The sequence below is a fragment of the Vidua chalybeata genome, chromosome Z, assembly GCF_026979565.1.
Source record: "Vidua chalybeata isolate OUT-0048 chromosome Z, bVidCha1 merged haplotype, whole genome shotgun sequence".
In the NCBI taxonomy this organism is placed as follows: domain Eukaryota; kingdom Metazoa; phylum Chordata; class Aves; order Passeriformes; family Viduidae; genus Vidua; species Vidua chalybeata.
The window spans coordinates 50246173-50267561 of NC_071570.1; the positions used below are offsets into that span (position 1 = coordinate 50246173).

The 21389-nt window shown below is 34.3% G+C and overlaps 2 protein-coding genes across 4 annotated transcripts in view; one reads left to right on the top strand and one right to left on the bottom strand.

The window, feature by feature from the left end:
• IFT74 (intraflagellar transport 74) overlaps positions 1–21389 on the bottom strand; it is a 40576-nt gene that overhangs the window by 14479 nt on the left and 4708 nt on the right. For 2 of the 3 annotated variants that reach the window (XM_053932298.1, XM_053932297.1), the window contains exons 9-15: positions 10765–10903; positions 9683–9745; positions 8909–9052; positions 7762–7802; positions 6483–6562; positions 3313–3366; positions 788–885 (exon numbers count right to left, since the gene is read on the bottom strand). In XM_053932298.1, coding sequence (XP_053788273.1) covers positions 788–885; positions 3313–3366; positions 6483–6562; positions 7762–7802; positions 8909–9052; positions 9683–9745; positions 10765–10903 — 619 coding nt within the window. Of the gene's footprint in view, positions 1–787; positions 886–2655; positions 2782–3312; positions 3367–6482; positions 6563–7761; positions 7803–8908; positions 9053–9682; positions 9746–10764; positions 10904–21389 lie in introns of those variants that run through there. The other variant, XM_053932299.1, reaches the window with a different exon arrangement.
• On the top strand, positions 14383–20278 carry LRRC19 (leucine rich repeat containing 19). Its single transcript, XM_053932300.1, is given in 5 exon segments — positions 14383–14409; positions 16801–16893; positions 17805–18315; positions 18516–18719; positions 19914–20278. Coding segments are annotated over 5 exon segments (1182 nt in total). The 3' UTR covers positions 20261–20278.

Genomic DNA, 21389 nt, shown 5'->3' on the forward strand with positions numbered 1-21389 from the left:
TGCCAACTCCTGATAAAAGATGCATTGACAGGCCAGCACAGATGAAATAAAAAAGCAGCAAATATAAACTCTGCTGCCATATAGGCCTGTCGTAAAGTAAGTGACAGTGCCTAAAATATACCTTATGGTATACTATATTGAAAGAGGTAAGAGACAATTAAAATAATCATAGAATCAAAATATTACTCAGATGAAAGTCTTCTATAGTATAAAAAATCCATGGGCGCCAAAAACATTAAAAAGAATACAAGTCTGGAAATTGAAAAAAATGCCAAACTGGAAATGAGAACAGTTTCTGAACTGTTACATTATTAATTTATAATATTTACATTAAATATTACACATCAGGGTATTTCAGACATACTTTTAGTAGATCACAGGGACAACGGAAACATTTTTAGTTCAGTAACACTAGTGACAGAATACCCATGAACTGAGATTTGTAAACTTTGGATAAACAAAATATTGCAGTAGTTTTATTTGCGGTATTTGGAAATGTTTATCATTATTAATGTTAGTTATAGCAGAGATGAAGACTTAAAGAAATTATGAAAACATTCCTTTGTTCTGGTTACAATATCACATACTGTTCAAAACTCTTCCCCCAGACAAAGTGAGAAATTAAACTAATCCTTTTTTTAACTACAACTTGGTTTAATGTTTAATCATTTTAAGAGACTATTATGTAGATAAATACAAATATATAAAATCCACCATCCTTCTTTATGCAGCCACTCTCCTGTTCTGTGTGTCTAAAGTCTTAGCTTGCCAAATGCTACATGCTTACCCTGCTCAAGTGCTCCAGTAGTGCAACAATGCTGGCTTCTATTTGGGCCTTTCGTTCTGATTCCTGATTCTTCACATCTTCAAAAGTCGCTAGAAAATCTAGAGATTAACAAACATGAAAAGAAGGCTCTTACTTTTACGGTTGCAATGTTGTTTCCAGTCAAAACTTTGTATTAAATTGGAAGCACTACAGTTTCATATAGGTTACTTTAATTGTTTATTTAAAACCCAGGTGGTAGAGACCTTGACACTTGTCAGCTTATTGACCTTGTTTCATTTGAATGCTGTGTATTTCACAGATTCATAAAAGCTCTTGAATGCAAGACAGTGCAAGAGCTTATCAAATTAATTCACTCGCTCCAGGACCAGCTCTACATCAGTAATACAGATGTTTGTCTATATTCTTCACACACAGAACTCCTGATAGATACTCTACAGTTCTCCTGGACCATCTGTTTCAATGCTTGGTAAGTTTCATTGATAGGAAGTTTTTACTAATATCCAACCTGAGATCTTTCTGCACCTAGTGGTGTGTTACTCCTTTTCCATCCTCCACATATATGTAGAAATAAATCGTTCCATTATTATGTGGAACAGCCTTTTTACACATTTAATAACTGTCATAAATTTTCTAAAATAAAAGACAAATTCTTTTTTTATCTCCTTGCAGGTCATGCTTTCTGCATACCCTCATCAGTTTTCTTCAGGACTGACAGCCCCCTTCTTTATGTACAGAATTCCCCTCTAAAGAATTTGATGCACAGGAAAAAGATTACTTCAGATGTCTAAAAAATTACACTCCAATGTACACCTACTGTTGTAGTATTTTCCTTGTTAGCTTGATACTGCTCAGCCATGTTCACTTTGTCTTTCACTCTCTGAGCCATAACACAGAGCTGTACCTAATGAATCCTCCCTACTCTGCATTTTCGCTGTTGATTACTCTATCCAAGTGTAGAAACTTACACTTCGTCCTTTCCAAACTTTTTTGTAATTAATTTCTGATGTAACAGATATATACTAAATTCTAACCACATCCTCCAACATGGTTTCAGCTTTTGGACCATTTTTGTAACTGTTCTGTCAGATGTTCTCTCCCATCATCCAACTGATTAAGAAAATACTGACTTAACCTGAACAAATTATCTGCAAAATCCCACGCAGTACATCCTTTCATTTTGGCACTGAATCATTCAAAATTAATGACTTTTTAACTTAATTCACAATATAGGTAAATAATGGACAATATTTACCTAGCTTGCTTCTAAAAACACCACAAGGCAGCAGAAGTGGTATTGAACTTAAAGTACACATAATCTGCTACACCTTCTTTTTCTACAGTATTTTTCTGACACAAAAAAAGGAAAAACAGTTGTTTGTACTTGACAAATCAGTACTATTGTTATTCATATTCCCATTCCTGTAACATTTACATATTTAATGTTATTCATATTCCCATTCCTGTAACATTTACATATTTAGTGTTATTCATATTCCCATTCCTGTAACATTGTTAATATTGTTAGCTTGCATAGTTTTCCCAAATTATTTCTGGAAACTGATACTAGTCTGGTTGGCCTGTATTTCCCTGTCCCCTCTTCCTCAACATAGGCACCACATTTGCTCTTTCCTCATCCTTAAGACTCCTGGCATGTTTCCCCAAATCTCTCAGGTCTCAGGTCCCTCAAATCACTAACTGGTCTGGAATTTTAGCAATAACCTTTAATGAAGGGTAGAAGCAGAACCAAAACCCAGAAAGTCAAGCCTTGCAGACACCATCTGTATTAATATGGAAAATCCAGATCAAGTGAGCTTTTGTCTCTTTGCTTCTCAGGAAACCCGGCAATTTGAAAACACAGAAACTCACTGTGTTTTTTATTCATCTTTATTCAACACTTAAAAAAAGGTATTATATCCCTTGAACCTCCATGGCATGTTTACTGACCATTTTCTCTTTTGCTGAGTAACAAACCAACTTCTTTTGTAAGCTGTCTCCTACAGTATACAAGGAATAAGGTATACTTAAAGTCAGTTGTTGTCATCCTCTGTTAGTTGCTACAAAAGTCTCTAACATAAAAAATTTTGACATGTAAGAAAGTTTTAGCAACATTCATCTTGAATAAATAGATATGAGAAGCCCTAATTTTAAAGTATTACATTATATCTACAGTCTTCCATGTTGAAGTTCTGCTTTTAATCACTCAATCCATTAATTATAGCTTTGTTTTCATAAAATAAAGTTGTGCTCCTAAGACATTTAATGGTTGATGAAAAGCCTTGAAAGAGGCTCTGAGTATTTGTGACTGTCCTGTAAGATATCAATTATCTTGTCCACAGAACAAGACCGCAGAACTTTTGCAAAGATCAGCACATAAATTCTTTGCAGCTATAAATTATCTTTTTCAATAGTAAAAAACAAAACCTGTAATTTAGTGAAATTAGGCTTAATAATATATATATATATATATATATATATATATATATATATATATATGTTATTAGGCTAAATAATATTAGACAACTTACTGTCCATGCTTTCTTCCCTCTTCTTCAACTCCTTGTATTTCCAATTTTCTTCCCCTACAAGAGATGTAACACTGATTTAACTTTATATTGTTTCAGGCCTGGATTCCTTCAGGAAGGCAAAATGTCTGTTTCAAAAATAAAATTTCTATATGCCTAGGAACTACAAGATTCATCCTGTTTCATTTAATTTGTCAGTTCAACTAACTATAACATCTATATATAACTATAACATCTTTTTAATCTTTGTATTAAAAAAAGATTGTGTAATAAATCAGCCCCAATGCAATTTTGACAACCTTTCAGGGTTACAACTTCTGATAGACAGGAGTGAGATAAATACTTGGTTTGGACAAAGGAAGTTCACAGAGTTTTTCTGAAGTCAAGTGAATTTCAATAATAGAGAACAAATGCTTCTTGTATTAGGGCACTATGATTAGTTTAAACTTTCTGCAGCCCTGTTTAATATATGAGCCACTTCAACTGCATTTTCACCTATTAGATTGGACTTTCATAAGGATATGCAGCTTGCAAGTGATAATCTTAGGGAAATAACAGGAGAACTGTATAGGCAATGGTCTAGGAAAATAAAATGCACAGAAAACTTTCTACAATTAAGTTGGAAACAACATTTCCATACACCTTCAATATACTGGTATTGAAGTAAGGAATAACATTCATATTCACCCCATTTTTAAATTTAACTAGTGATTATAATTAACCCATAATTTATATGTATTAGTAAAGTGGGACACCTGATATATCTGTCACAAGAAGATGAGACAATTCATTTGTTAGAAATAATTTTAAGTTTCAAACATCTAAATTTTAATTTAGTCTGTTTTATTTTTAACATAATTATTTATTTTAAAGGATACAAAGTAAAAGAGTCACATAGGTACAGATGAAACTGAGCAAGCAAATTTCTCTAGGACTTTCTATTTGTGCACCCCCATGCCTTCTTTTTTATCTGGTATATAAAAACAGTAAGAAAACCTGAGGGGCTGTAAGGGACTTCGATTCTGCTTCAGCTTCCTTGCAGCTGTGGCTTTGTTCCTTGCTGGACTCTCTCTTTCATTTTGCAAAGCAAGGCTCCAATAGTTAATGACTTAGCCTGTTCTACTCTTAAAAATTCTAGTAATGGTGAGCCATGAAACAGACTTACATGACCTGTCAAGTGTTTATAGAAAAAAATATTTGAAGATCACAACTTTAAGATGTCTTTCCAGTAAGTTTTCTTTTAAATACACCATTAATACACACCAGCTTAACCTCACCCTCAGTGTATGAAGGGTTAAGTCTGTTGCATTATGAGTTAATGCTGACTTTGACTAATCATTAAAGTTTACTGCTAGTATAAAGGCAATGTAATAAGTGGGTGAATTATTTACTTATTTAGATTTTTTCAGGCAAAACCTAAAAATTGTTATTTCAACATCTTATGTTTAGTCTTTTTGCTAAAATATTTGCCCAGAAATATTTCTAACACTGAAATATTTATCCTAAAATATTAAATAATTGTTAGTTAAAATGTCTATTTTTTTTTTTACTGGCTATTTCACCCGATACTTACATAAAAAATTTTAGAGTTGAATTTTGGGAATGCTATGTAATAATGTTTAAATACTGATCCAGAAGTAACTGGGGAGGGAGAGAGCACAGGAATTTCAAGGACACACCAAGATGCTGATTTAGAGCAGAAGCATGAATAGCCCTCTGTGATTTTCTCTCCATTCACTAGGGAAGGTAGCATTGGGATTTACATTTCTGTGTCTTAAAGCTACTCTTTATGAATATCTTAAGTCCCTCTGTGTTACTCAAAGAGGTGTAATTCCCTCTGCATTATACCACAAAGTAACTTGATTCTGAATACTCTGACTAGTTCTGATATGCTGAAAAACAGCATGTGCTTTCTCCTACATATGCTTCAAACTCTTCTTCAGCAGATTTCTTTTTCTAATACAGTGAAAGACACACTCCAGCAATTAATGATTGTGTGTGCGCACTGAACTATGAAGTGTGAAAAGCAACTCGCTTCTTACCTTCTGTATTTCTCGAAAGTTAAAATAAAAAATGGTTGCAAGCCAAACAAAAAGGAAAAATTAAAGAACAATAAAGTTTGCAATGATGTTGTCTGGAAACACAAAGCTAATAAAGCAGTCTTAATAAATTATTTGCAAAAAAAAGTGAAGTATCTGTAGAAATATTGAATATATTGCCATACAAAAGATGATAAACAGATGTCTGAAACATTTGTTTACAGGCAGATTTTTAGGTATTTTTTCACCTGGAAGAAACTTACAGCTAGATTTTACATTGATTGCACAAGAAAAGGCATAAAGTAAGAAGGACATTAACTCCTTAATCCTACAGAAGTTAAATAATTTGTTATAAAAACTTTCAGAATGAAGGCATATATTTATGTAATTCCTATCTGAACAAGATTTCTTATAATCAAAAGAAGGTGTTCCATTGCATGGATCTTCATTTTATGTAGACCCTTTTACAGCTTTTAAGGACACGTCCTCAAACTGAGGTTACTTCCTCTTCTGGAGGAAGTAACCACAGAACCATAACTTCCAGTGCTAGGACAAATTCCAAACTAACCTAGCCTAAGCACTAACAGCACGTGTTTGCTGGAGGTCAGTATAAGCTAAGGCCATTACTGGGCAGCTTACAAACTCTTCTTGCCAAGATCAACCCAAGAAGTTCCAAAGACAGATAAAAATAATACTGAACTCAGTATGCTTTACATATTGCTATTAAATATCCTCAATTCCACATTTGCTGACAAGTGTAACAGATCACGTAAAAGGTAAAATTAATGAAAGCACTTCTAAATATGAGTTTGGTCTGCAGTGCTTCCAGTAAGATAAACTTCTATTGTCCAAACAATATTAAAAATAAAATTGGACAGAAAACCAGACAGCTGTCCTATTATTTTATATGGTAATTTTCAATATGAACTTGTTGAATATATCGCTAAAGGTGGGTACTTCCCATTTGTTATGTCCGAAAAGGCTGTACCTGCAGGCACAGAACTTCTCATGCTGATGAGTACTTGACTTACTGCATAAGCCTCAAAGTTTTAAGCAACTCCTAGGTATAACAGTTTGTTATAGAACAAACAAGACACAGCTCTGCATAGTCTGCTACAACTCTAATCATATTACCTTGATGGTTCTCCAGATCTGTGTCAAGTTGTTGAATGACCTTTTTAAAATAATCTATTTTTTCTTTTACTTCTGCCAACCTAACAAATAGATAATGAAAGTCCAAGGTTAAAACTGTGTTGTAAAATACTTAATTTATTTTAGACAAAACTGAAAAGTCACGAATTAAAACAGAAAATATAAATATATCAAAACCAAAATAATATCAGGATGATTCTTGTTATTATAAAAGGCATATGTAAATCATCTGTTACTTAGTCCTCTCTTTATTAAATAGAAGTTCTGTAGCTCCTTTTTATTAAAAACCAATTTTTCTTAAGTAATCAGTAATTCTTAACTTACTCAACTAGTCCCTCTGCTGCTTGCTATTCAGTTTTGAAGAGGTACAATGTAATTGTTAAACTGCAATACCTGTATTCCTTAAACTGTATTCAGTAAAATCCACTAAGAAATTTCCAAATAAATCACTCTGCTACATAATCAATCAAGGTGTGAAATGAAACTACCTGTAACACATTTCTACATAAAATCTCAAATATAATTCTTTGTTATTGTTATTTGTTAAAAAATTCTGTTAAGCAACTTGTTATCCAATTAAAATGCATTAAAAATAAAGCAATAATTATAGTTGGGAATATATCTTAAAATAATTTAATATTGTTTCTAAGAGATTTTATAAATTATCTCAGTTTTTCTTTCAAGAAAGATAAATCAAAAGGCTCAAAACCAGAAAATACTGTACTGTTTTATCTCCCCCTCAGTACATTACTGTTTATTATAAAATTTACTTGACTTTCTGGCCAGTCTTTGGAAAGGCCCACTACCTAAGAATCAAGAAGCAATGCCCTTCTGCTCTTCAGAATGGAACTTTTGTAACTCTTAGGTTTTAAGAACATATAAACAAACTTAAAACTGTGACTGCAGTGTAATGACAGTTCAATTTCATAGCTGTCTCAGAGAAGTGGCTCTTACAAATCAATGTCTTCTTCAACCTTAAACAAGTTTAAGTCAGTGCTATTACGAATTTATAGTCTTAAGATGTGTTCCTAAGGGATGGAAGTATCTTATTATGCAGATCTAAATGTCTTATCACTACAAAACTTGTTTACCTGAAACAGAAGAACATATTCTATTCTCTACGGAAGGTTAAGACTAGTATAGGTTTGAAGATGTAGTGATGTTCTAAAAGTCTATAGAAATAGACTTTGTGAAGGAACACAACCATGTGTCTTTAGGGTGTACATGTAATTTATAGCAACAGAATAATGGAGTTACTCACTGTCTTTCCATGCTTGCAATTTTTTGACTATCATCTTTAACCTATAAAAAAGTTCAACAACTTTAATATATGAAATTAAATCTAGAAATGAAAAAAAGGAAACTTATAAAAAAATCTGAATTCAAAATACAGGGAATAGAAACTTAGCATTTGAAATCACAAATTTGTGACATAGTTCAACAAAAAGTGATGATTTAAGCATTGTGTCTTCCAAATGTTTAAAAATCATACTTTAAAAAATCAAATACACTTACCATTGGTCGTTCAGACCAATAATCTATAAAGTATAAAAGGCTAGTTACAGTATAGGCCTTTGTAAACTGATCCAATTACTCCTGGACTAGTATACCTGTTCAGTACCTCACAAGGGTACTCTCTGGATTTAGGTTACAAGAGCTGTTCAACTGGATCAGTTTTCCCAACCAGCATGTCTCATGAATAGGAGCAAGTAAACCAGCTGAAAACCTCACTGCACCAATTTTGCTTTCTTAGAATAATAGAATGGTTTGGGTTAGAAGGGACTTTAAAGATCATCTGTTTCCAACTCACCCCTCCCCCTACTCCCCAGCCCTGCCATGGGCAGGGATGCTATCCACTCGATCACATTGCTTAGGGCCCCCATCCAACCTGGCCTTGAACACTTCCAGGGATGGGGCATCCACATGTTCCAGTGCCTCACCATCCTCACAGTAAAGCATTTCTTCATAATATCTAGCCTAAATCTTCTGTCTTTTAGTTTAAAACAGTTTCCCTCATCCTATGATTTTCTGGCTGTGTAAAAGTCACTCCCCCACTTTTTTATAAGCCCTCTTTAGGTACTGGACTTTGCTGTAAGGTCTTTCCAGAGCTTTCGCTTCTCCAGGATGAACAGCTCCAACTCTCTCATCTTGTCTTCATAGAAGAGGTGCTCCAGACCTGGGATTATCTTCACAGCCCTCCTCTGAACCCACTACAATAGGTCTCCAGGTGTTGGCTGAACCTGAAATATCCCAACTTTTCAATTCGTTAACTATTTTTAATGTCAGATTATTACACTGCCTAGAGCACAAATAAAGGCAAAGTTCAAACCTATGTATTTTCAAGTATTATCAACCATAAAAATACTGATTTGGAGAATCTTTTACATAACAACATTTTCTATTCTTGCCTGCTTTAGTAATCTCCCTCTTTCCTCCTGTGGAGATTCCATGTTCTTATCCTCAGCAATCATTCGATCTCGACGTTCCTTGAGCTCATGAAGCTTTTCATACAACTGCACAGCTTCCTGTTTCACCCCAGAATGTCCTATTTCCTGTTGGGAAAAGCCAACACTTACTAGGTATTTTCAGATGGGAAGAGAGCATTGTGGCAATCATGCTTTAGTTAAGCAACACTTACCTATACATTGCAAGTGAAGCTTATTTCTTACAAAAAGCACAGAGACAGTAAAAAACACTTTATAAAGTACTTTATAAAAAGTAAAATTTATAATCTCTAGTGTCAATATTGCATTTTCTGGAATAGAATATCCCAATCAGTTACTTCTTGATTTACAAGTTCTTCCTTGGGCCAATATTCTGAGGAGATTTATTACTTCACAGTTTCTAGGGGATTTCAAACTATGTACAACATTCAAAAGGACTGAAAAATATCTAGCAGTATTTGAAAATTATAGTTTCTGACTGTTTCAGCTCATAGATCCTTTTATTCATGAAAGACCCAATGTGAAAAAATTCCCCTCAATAAGACATTTTTACCCAAAACTGATTAGAAGTTATTGGTGGAAACTAGAGAGGCAGATATGCCTTCCCATACAAGAGCATGATCCTACAGTATCTGAAAATTTAAGGAAAAGAAATTATAGGTATTTTTTCAACTGTATTATTCTTTACACTAGCGTTCAGGGAAGGTTAGTATAGAGACTGCTTGTTCTCATACATACAGCCCTTAGACTCTCTTCCTTTACATTTAGTGCATCCAGTTCCTGCTGTTGAACAACCAATTCCTAAAGAGGAAGCAAAATGCAAAATTCAGATAAAAATTACTACTTCACTACTTTTTTGCTCCAAACCTTAGTATGTATCAAATGCTGTAAACTGTCCCATTGCTGCTCTTAAAAATTTGAAAGACAAGACTCTGTCCAGCTCCTTCACATAACTCAGACATAGTAAACACTTGCTTTCAGCATCCAACTTTTCCACTACTCTAATCATTGTTATTTGCAGTTGGGCTACTACCAAAACATTGTTTGCCCTTTTTCTACTATTTTGTTTTTAGATCAGTACCACTGGTAGAACCTACCTGTACTTCAGGAGTTTAGAGTCAAATTTTAAAATCTGAACCAGCCATGATAGTTTCTTCATAGTCCAGAAAGAGATAGGTAAGCCCTGACTACTGATTCAGCTTTTTTTAAGACAGATGGGAAACACAGAACTCATCTCTGTACAGACTATACAGAGGAACTTTCAAGACAATATGGCTTGAATTAGATCATCCCAGAGAGCCTAGAAGTGTTACTCCTGTTGTTAACATATGGATTACTGAAGTAACAAACATTTTATACAGCCCAGTTATTTTTTTCTGATACATTCAGACATATAATAATAATAAAAAAAATAGTAGTAGTAGTAATAACAGAAAAAGCAAGTCATTCACTTTTGTACACAAGAAGAAAATTGTCTACTCAAGTGACCTACAAAAATTGCTGGGGTTATTTTTCCTTTTTGCTTGCTTTTTACACATGATGAAATATCTAAATATTGCAGTGGCTTTTAAAAACTGTATGCCAAACCCTAAATTCAAACAGAAAATTGTGAACATTATTTCTTCTTAAATTATAGAAGGCATAGTATTTGGTCTTATTCAATTGCTCTATTTTCAGGTACTTCTACAATTGATTAAGATACCAGCAAGCTTTATTATTGCATTAGTCTGTTTTCAAGTTCTTTTGTATTTAAATTTTATCTAAACCCCAAGAAGCCAGTTTAAGAAATATCTTAGGTAAGCATAATGGAATAAGCCAACCTGGGAGAGTTTCTCATTAGCAGCTTTTATCTCCAGATATTTAGCTTGATTTTCCTGTGACATGTCTTTCATTATATCATCTGCCACAACCTTTTCATGCTCGATATCTTCTTCTACAGCTTGAATTAACTTTTCTGTGCTGTAAACATACAATGTTTTTGTAACTTTTACTGGAAAATATATATTGTAAGCACTCATTTCAAACTCCAGTATTCCTTCAACCTCACTGAAGTGCGCAATGTAACACAAAAAGCCTAGATGCTGTGAAAGGGCATTACCAACTTTTATCTAATCTTCTTGGAGCTGAATTAGCTATACAAACATTCACAGAATGTAGAGAAGATGAAGAATTCTCTGCCTTTATAATACCCACACGGTATTTTCCAACACTCTCACACTGTCTATCTGCATTGGTCTCAACACTGGCAAAAGTATGGTACTATCTCTCAAATCAGTGAATTTCTGGAGTAACAACAAGCAGTTTGAAATAAGGAAGCTGATATGCAATTTGTCAATGCACATTAAGAAAATATAATATAGATATCAAGACTTGACAGCACCAGATGACAATGATGAACAGATTACTCTTTGCAAAGAATTGTTGATTACTTTAGAATGGAGAGTGATTTCAGAGGTCTGAGAAATATAGTTTTTTAACTATGCAATAACTAAGAAATTAGGTATTTTTTACATTCTTGATTCAGGACTTTATTCTTGTTAGGAAATCGATAGTTTGCAAATATAAAAACTTTACCATTCCAGCTATAGTGAGCTACAAGCAACTGTCTTAGTAGATTTAAAGAATACATAAAAAACTGTTTTCACTGTTTTATGATAACTCTAGTAATCTCTATGAAATTCCTGAAAGCTAGAGAGTCAACTTGAGAACATACTTAAATTAAAACTGAGACCCTGAAGAATATACCTTAATTCCCATCATTGTTCATGAAAGATTACTTAGATGGTTTGCTTGTTTCCAGAGTGATTTCTCCTGATAAAAATGACAAAATCAGCTAAATACCTTCCTTCAGGATTTTTTTCTTCTGTTTTTTATTAACTTTTCCTGAGTTGCAAGATGACAAGTTGTAAATGTGTAACTGACACTACTGGATTAAAGACTGCAGACAAGAATGCCCTCAAGTTTAAGAGATGATGCAAAATAGTGGAACTGCACAATGATCATTTCAGGGTAAGGAAATAATGAAAATATTGTAGAAGCAGAGTAGAGTTGACATTAGAATGGACTTCTGAAGGTTGTCTGGTCCAACCTATGCACTACTTGAAGCACTGTCACCTAGAGCAGGATGTCAGTGTTTTTTTCAGGTTTTCAATATCTTGAAGGATGGATACACCATGTGTTTAGGCAATGCTTTGATGTCTGTTCACTCTTATAAACAGAAGAGTTTTTTCCTGATATTTAAAGGCACTTTCCCGTTCTCCAGTATGTGATCATTGTCCTGCCCTTAGGAATCACTGAGAGCAGCTCCATTTTCTCAACCCCTGCCCATCAGGTATTTACTTCGATAAAATATCCACTAAGCCTTCTCTTCTGGAGATTAAACAATGCCAGTTCTTTCAGCCTTTCCTCACAGTATTCATTACTTACAAGGAATCCTCAAAAGAGTTTCAAAAGTTTAACCACTTCCAACTAACTTCCAAGAAAGATCCATAATCTCCAGGAAACTGAGGATATTATGTAGCAATTCTGTCAGGTTAGCAGGCCATGCTGCAAAAATGCTTTGGACCTGATGATGATGAAACAAACCAAAATCAGCATCTCCCCTTAGTATGGCAAATTTGGAGTGCACTGGGACTGCATAAGAAATACTGGATGGTTGTAAAGTGACATTAAATTTAATACCCACTTGAGACTAAAACTAATTTATTCAGACCCAGTCCAGATATGAGGCACTCACTACATGGGTACCGGTTTATAAATGGTTAATTATGTTACATGTGGTAGTGGAAAGGAGCTATTTTTTAAGCTACAAGAGTAGTTTGATCCAAGACCTTTTGGAAGGCATGGAGCTAGGAGATGTCAGGGAGCTTTCATGTTACTTGTTTGTTGAATGCTCCTCATGTCGCAGTGTGGACCTAGGAAAGCTGTTGCAAGGTCTCAGCAGTGACAGTGTCTCTCAAATCAAGCCCAACTACAGATATGGAACAAAGAAAATTGAGAAAGTGCAGCAAAAAATTCAACAAAATGCTAAAGGTGCTGATTTTCAGGAGAAATCTACACTCCATATATAAGTCTCCTAGAGACACTCTAGTATGGCTTAGAGGGAGCTTGTACTTAAATACAAACACACTGTCTTTCCTGGAGATCATTGGAACCTTCAAAAGAGCGAGAATACAGTTTGCTACATGTATAGCAATACCACTCTTGAGGGCAGTGGTGTCTCCAAGCTCTATGGGATTTCTCTCATCTTTCCCTGAGATTTAAAGTGTGCAAGGCAGGACAAGGAAAGAAACCTACTTTTCCAGCCCCCTCTATTTTAAGTGTGTGGACACATTACAGAGTAGCCTCTTTACATGATGCAATTCTCCTTTTCTTACATGATATAGACTACTGGCTAAATAGTTCAAGATGATCCAGCATGTCCTTGAGACTAGAAATGTCTGATTTACAGTGATGGATCTCATCTGGCAAAAACCTTGTGAGGGGAGGCTGCAACTTAGTGATTTTTCAAGAGGCAATAAAAAATCAGCAATGGCTGTCACAGAAACACAATTCATTACCAGAAGTAATTTGAACACTATGAATGAAGCTGAATCAGGGATGAGGCTTGGAAAAATTGTAGAATGTTTTGAGATATGCAAAACAAAAGTGCCAATAGCAACAAAGACATAGTGAAGTAAAACAATTTATAAAGCCACATATTGGAGAGGAATGGAGATGGAAAGGAAATGAACTGTTCTGTAGTTTGATGGTATGTATTAGACAGAATAAGCACTAATGCAAGTAAAATCTTACAGGACACAGAGCTTGTATATCAATATAATCCATTTTTTTCAGCCTGTAGACATTCATTCCAGAGCAAGTATGATTTGTTTTTATAATTTCTTCCTGAAATACAGCCCTAATTACAGACATCCCTTAAAGTGCACATAATTCTCTGTAAATAATGAGCTTTAAGTGTGACCCTGCAGCTCCTCTGACCATGACATTTCCAAAACACAAGCATTAAGACAGAGTTAACTAGCTACTAGGAAGCTTTACTTTGGTATGCAAATATCCTGACATTTTTTTTCATTTGATGAATGATCAAATTAAAAATGCAAGTCTTTTTTTGTCTCTAGCATTTCTTTAATTGATTATAACTCAACTTGCTTGTAAATCACCTGTGGCATTTAAACTCACAGCTTCCTCTATGATCTGGAACTTGACACTTCAGCATACTACAATTAGACTTTCTTATTGGCTGCTGATCCAATTAAATCCAAGATGATTATAAGAAGTTGCTCAACCTAGTCAATCTTTTGCTAAGGATTTTCTAGGTTTATTATTTTTTTACACTGCCTGGTTATTCATCAGGTACAAAGGTTGAAGAAAAACAAAGTGCTGTTTCACCATATTGTTTCTTGTCAGCACACTGAAAAATCTACACATGTATACACATGATACCTCTCAGAAGCAACTGAAAGGTAAGACTCTTGGCAAGTCTAATTCAAAATGTAGGCAAAGATTTATTACTGTAACTTTGTTGGTAGACTGGAAGCAAACACATCTCAAGGTACATTAAAATTTCAGGAATTAGTATGAACCTTGGACATGCTGAGTTGTTTAGTAAATTCTACTCCATTAAGAAGCTGGGGAACAGACTCTGAAAACCAGACCAATTCTATAAACACAATTACCTCCCCAGAAAAAGAATTATATTATTTTTAAAGTATATAATTTTCAAAGTTCTCAGGTGGAAATTTTTAAGAAAGCTCTTCTAATTACAAGGAAATATCAAAGTACTACCAATGTATTGCCAGGCTAAGTCTCTCTTCAAAGCAGTTAAAGTAGCAGTTTGTAAAATCTAGTTCTAAAAAAATGCTAAACGGCAACTAAAAGTACAGATTCTTTCCTGTTCTTTTATGGATTATAGAGGTTCACATACACAAAATGCAGGCAGTCACATTTGTAAGAAATCCCTAAGTTTTCAGCAGAAACTTAAGTAAGATCTAGGAGTTATGTTTTGGACTTTGACACATGTACAACTTAAATTTTCAACTTGGCTGTTATTAACTTACAGATTAACATTAAAACCAATACTTAATATATTTTCCCATTCTATTTAAGGCAGCTCGTCTTGTAATCTAAAAACTACAATAATCCTACTAATCTATATTTATAAATTGCCAGGTTAAGACCTGCTCAGTTTCTGAACTTCTAGGAAGAAGTATCTTTAAAATACAAACACGTTGCAAGATTCAGATGTTAAAATGGTCATTTTGGGAGTTCTCAAAGTGCATCATGTCTTCCACAAACAATACACAAACTGGCTAAAAAACATGCAGGCCTCCAGTACCACCACTGACAAGTGCAAAACTTAATACAGAACTTAATTCCACAGGGGCTGTTGCTGCTAGCACCCCTTGTCCCTGCCATGGATAATGGCTAAATGGCAAAAGGTTTATGAACTCCCTCTGTATTCAGTATAGGTTTCTGACAGAAGTTTAAATACACAATGGATCAGAGCACTATAAGTGGCATTTATCTTCCTCTTCTTCCAAGAAGTTATGAAATTTCCAGGCTGATTCAGTTTAGGTGAATGAGGTCAATCCTCTGATATGCAAATATATAGAAGTTATCAAATAGACTTCATCAGTTTGTTCTATGACCTCATTTATTTCATTATGATCAGCAAAGGCCTCCCAGCACTCACTTTAAGAACTGGTGGAGGTTTTGTAAATCTGACAGGCTGCCTATATTTAGCATTGTTTGTGCAATTAAACTTCCTCATGTAATTTCCCCCACTCTTTTCTGTTAAATTCAGTGAATGCTGTGTACAGCTCACTTTAAACAAATACCTCACACTTTACCTTTTGTGTTTCTATTACTTTGCAAGATAGAATTCTGGCAAGGAGATACTAAGATTAACTTGACAGACACCCTACCTTTTCAGATGCTTAAGAAAAACTGGAAAAATTAAAGGTTCATTACCTTTTCCATAACATTTTCATTCAAGTATAATGAATGGCATAAACAGGGACTAACATAACATCTCATAGATATGGTGTACCACTTCTGCTCAAAATTAATAGATACTACAAATATCGTCTGATTGAAAGGCAGTGACTGAGAGATGTTAATGTCACAGTAAATACCATTTGTTGGACCTTTCCTTTCTTTCACAAAATAAGGCTTGAATCTGTACAAGAATTTCATCACTAGAGATTGAACCATGTTTAGTTCCAAAGATCAGAGCAACAACTATACCTTCGTAACAGACATGTGCAGACATAACAGACAAGTGTCATGTTATAGGTTATATTATGGACAAGAAAAAGATTAAAAGATTTATCTTCTAAGTAAATATTCACAAAAATGCTTAGTATCTTACATAAGAACATAAAAGAAATCTGACTGGACAAACCAATAATTGTCTAGTAGATCACTCTGCCTCTGTCAGAGCAACAAGAGAAATTGCATGGGGAGAGCAACAATACTTTCTGCAGTTTACTCCAATCATAGTCTTCAAGTACCCATAATTACTTTAACAGGGATAATAATGAGTAAAGCCCTGCCTATTTGTTTTATACATTTATAATACTTTTCTCTATTAACTTGTCTAATCAATCCCTTTCCTATTTGCTGATACAGTCTGTACACTGGATTTTAGGTTTGGTTCAATTAAGTAAAAGCTGAATTCATTAATTCTGATAACCCCTGTTTTTTCAATTAATTTTACATTACAAAGTATTTTTGTAGAACAAAATTTATTAAACTATCATTGAAATAACTATATCTATTAATTTGTTAAACTACCACTACAGAAGACACCAGTAATTCTGGTTTTGATATGCAAAAGTGTTGTTTTTTACTAGGCTCCAAACATGAAACTCTATTGGCTTGTGATCTGGGCTGGAACACTGTTTTTGAATCCAGTCACTGCTGACTGCAACATTACATCCCAAACTGTAAGTTTTACATTGATCTGAACTACCCTTAATTTTGAAAGATACACTTGAAGCAGAAGGCATTTTAAAAACTGTTTCCTAAACGTCCTGAAGAAAGAAATACAAAAATGCAAGTAAGAAGTGGTTTTCTGTGTAATGGACAATTAGCTGATGATAGTCATTGCAAGTGGGTGAATAACACCAAAACATATTTGAGATGATTTTGTATCTCAAATTCTTCCAAACAACAGGAATGCCTCTTTAACATATCTAAATAAATACACTCTTTTCAGGAAAAAAAAAATCAAGGTATTGAGAGAAAAGTCTCAAATCAGAAAAGATTCTAGCTATGCTAAACTTTAACACAGAAAACCAAAATGAAGTGCTATAGCACATATATATATATAACAAATGTTTAGTTGAAGGTCTGCTCTAAAGGTGTGATTTTCAATTAAGAGTAAACATAGATTTTTTTAAAAATGCATTTTAGAAAGTATATTTGAATTAATTTGCAGTCTTGAATAAATTTCCTCTATGACACCTTCTTTCCAGTTTATGTAGAAAGGAATTCTTTTTTTACCCAACAAATAATACATTCCAAATATTAATTTCAAAATGGTATGACAAACTGGTTACATTTTGGATGTATCAAAAAGACCCATGCATCTAAGCACAGAACTCAGCACTAAGTCCTCTGGAACATCTGGTCTCTAGACACTAGGAGGATACATTTCACTCTATCACCAGACCATGAGTTTATTAAGAAAGATGTAAATAAAACTTAATGAAGAGCAATATAACTTTTCTTTTAAAGTGACAGCATTAAAAAATAGAAGATAGTTTTCTCTTGCCTTAGGGAGTCCTCACTGAGACACCTTCTTTAGTAGACTTTTCTATGGTATTTAATTGCTGTCATTCTCTTTTTTCAACAGGTTGCTTGTGAGGAGTCTGCAAAGAACCTCTTTACTATCTCCCTCAACCTTTTTCAAAATGTTACTAAATTAAGCCTCAAAAACAATAAAATCACTTTAGAAGATCATGACAAAGAGATTCTTGGACATTTCATTAACCTCAGTGAACTTCATCTGAATGAAAACAACATTACTGTACTGAACAATAACAGCTTCTACAATCTGAAAAATCTCATAACTCTGGATATTAGCAACAATTCTATTAGTACAGTTCATAAAGCAGCATTTGCAGGATTGAATCAACTCTCAGTGTTGAATCTATCCTATAACATGATTGCTCAACTGGATTCAGATATATTTACTTCTCTAGAAAGTCTGACAGTTTTAAATCTACAGTATAATTTTCTGAAATATTTTCATATAAAATCATCTTTTAAACTGATTAAAATTGTTTTAGCTGGAAACCCATGGATCTGCTCCTGTGACCTCCTTGACTTACAGATATGGCTAACTGCCTCCAATGTGACATTGGGTAAGTTTTGGTAAGAGCAGCATTTAATATACTTTTGACATCAAATAACTTTACTGTGCATTTTTTTTCTGATGTGGATAAAATCCACCATCAATTTACCCGTATTATGCAGTAATACAATAGCTATCCATGAGATTTTTTTTTTGGAGTGCCAAAAAATTACCAGCATCTCATAGCTTTTTCACTACTCGCATTCACAGAAAATGACAGCAACACTACATGTACATTCCCAAACATGGAAAAAATCTCCATCAAGATGGCAGCTATCCAACCAGCTGACTGCAAAATTGAAAAGACTCTTTTAGAAAACACTGTAACTTCCACTCCTGCTGTTAATCTTAGAAGTAGTGCCTTAACAGCTCTGACTCCAAACCACATCACTGGAAACAATGGAACTCATGCAGGTAATACACAGATATTTCACTTTACTGCTTATGAGCTGTTTGATTTGCCATTCACTGACTTTATACTGCTTTGCATTCCTAGCACACTCTTACTCTTCCATAAATGCCAGGGCTAAAGAGCAGGCATATTTCCATGTCCTGGTAGACAGTCACATACATTGCAGTGAATGTTAAGGTCTACTGAGTAAGTGTACAAAACACAACTCTCAAATTATACTAAAAAATGATGATGAAATTTCAAAGCCCTAAAATTCAGATAATTGTCCAGATCTCTGCATAACAGAACTAGGGAAGCAACTTTCAAAAAAATTTGCTTTTTCCAAACAAACTGCTTTCTCGATGTAGCTGTCTTCCTAAAACGTGATAGCATGAACTTATAGATTATATTCCTGTCCTAACTGTGTTCAGTATAAAGGATGTGAATGTGCCCTTTGCACATTCTCTTGAAATGTCAGTGATAGTGTCCTCACCTTTCAATGTTAATCTTACATGTCAGTTAACTCTTCCATCATGAAATGCTTTACTTCTTCCTTCAGACTAAAGCAGGAAAATTATCTACAGATATATACACAAATTATAAGCTACAACTGTGACACATTTCTTTAAGCTGTACCACCTTATAATTTATTTTAGGGTAGTGGCCAGCACACAAAACCAGCTTCTAGATAAAGACTACTTGTAACTACAGTTTACTGAAATTTTTATTATTAAAGAAGCACAACTGAAAGGATATGCCAAACAAAAGACATAGTATTTTAGGGTTCAGACATTATCACCATATAAAAAGTAAAGCCTGGGAAACAGAATTTGAAGCCAATTACTAAGTATTTTTTTCCAATGGCTAATCTTGGAATTTAACTTTTGGGAAAAAATTAGATGTATTTATTATTTTTATATTTTATATGCCCCCAGAGCTTTGTCTTTGAAATAGACTTTGAAACAATTATTTTTTATAAATATGCAAGGTAGATTTATACTGCTAGGAAATATGAGATGCACATATATTATTAGTCTCTGTGATGTTACGAACTCCCTAACAACACAGCAACAACAAAGCTCTGGAGACACTCAGCCATTCCCCAATCAATGTTCACTTTGCGAGTTTTCAATTTAACTATGAAAAAAATCATACTTGAGTTCTTGCTAGTATTCCTCATGAAGATTACGCTTCTTTTTTTCTTGTTTTTTTTAAAGAGTTACCATTTGTTGGCAAAAGTTGGACCTTCCTAGCAGGTGTCCTAGGGTTTGTCCTAGGCACTACACTACTGATTTTTACTGCTGTAAAATGCCCAGCATGGTATCACTACTTGATCAGCTACCGTCACTGTCGTCTGGAAGAAAATGACTCAGAGATGTTTGAACAGGAGTTCTCAGCTGACATGAGTCCTTATCCTTCAATAGTGGGTACAAGCAGTAAAGAACCCATTGTAGTTTTTGAGAAAGTTCATGCATATGGAGATGAAGAAGATGGATTTATTGAGGATAAATACATTGATATTTATGTAAACGAGGAGCTTAATGTCTTAAACAATGGATGTTGAACTGACATTTCAAAAACGTAGCACACTTCTAATTCAATTCTATGCTTTATTACATACAATACAGAATGACGTTATGCAGTCTATCTCCTTTCATTTTGCCAAATCCTTATCAAATTTTGCTGCATCAATCATGAAGTTAAAAAATGGGGTCATATGCATGCATTATTGGCACAACAAATACTTCAAAACTTACAAAAATACTCATAATCCACTTTTTATAAAAATGTATTTGGCTACTTATATTGGGGGGCTTACTGTACATTCTTTAACATGAACAAAGTAGCAGGTGAAGTTGGCATAATCATTAATGCTTTCATTGTGAAGAGGTCTAGAAGAGAAAAATAATTTCTCTAAAATGCTGAAGCAGACCACTGCCAGAATGGGGGCTGGCTCCAAATCAATTCTGTAACATCTTTGAAGTCTATTAGGCAAAAGTACACAATCAGAGAATGGAGCATTTAGGTATTTTTTTACCCAAATTAGTAGAGCAAGAAAGACCAACTGTTTTATTCCCAAAAATGTGTATGTAGAGTGAAATGACAAATTACCCTGACTGCATTGCTACTGAACCAAGTATTTTCTCTTCGTATTTTCTTAACACTTAAAAATGCATTCAGGGTGGAACAGACACATTCGTGAGCTGCTGAAAACTACAGTATTAATACAATGTGACATTATTAACTGGTAAATTTGTTGCTTTGAAGTGCTTATTGATACATAAAATCTCATTGCTGAGATTGCTTTCATGGGCAACAAAACGGATCATACAGCTTTCTCCTGCACCTCTCTTGTGCCAAAATTACCTACCTCAAAAACTCACCCTTTCACCACCATTCTCATGGCTTACAAATTCTTATTGCAAGCATCTCACCATCCTCATCTTTCCCTCTACACAAACCTATGTTACTAACCAGGCAAAGGTCTAGTTCTCTAGTTCCCACTCCTGCTTGCTTTCTTCCCTCTGCTACTCCAAAACTCTCAAAACTTGACAGCAGACTGCAAAAAGACAGGAGTCTCTACTGCCACCTATCTCTTCCTGGATGGCATAGTAATTATCTTCAGAAGAGCAAGTAGAGTTTAGTGCCAGAAGCTCCAACTGCAACCTGGCACTGATGTATCATCTTGAAAT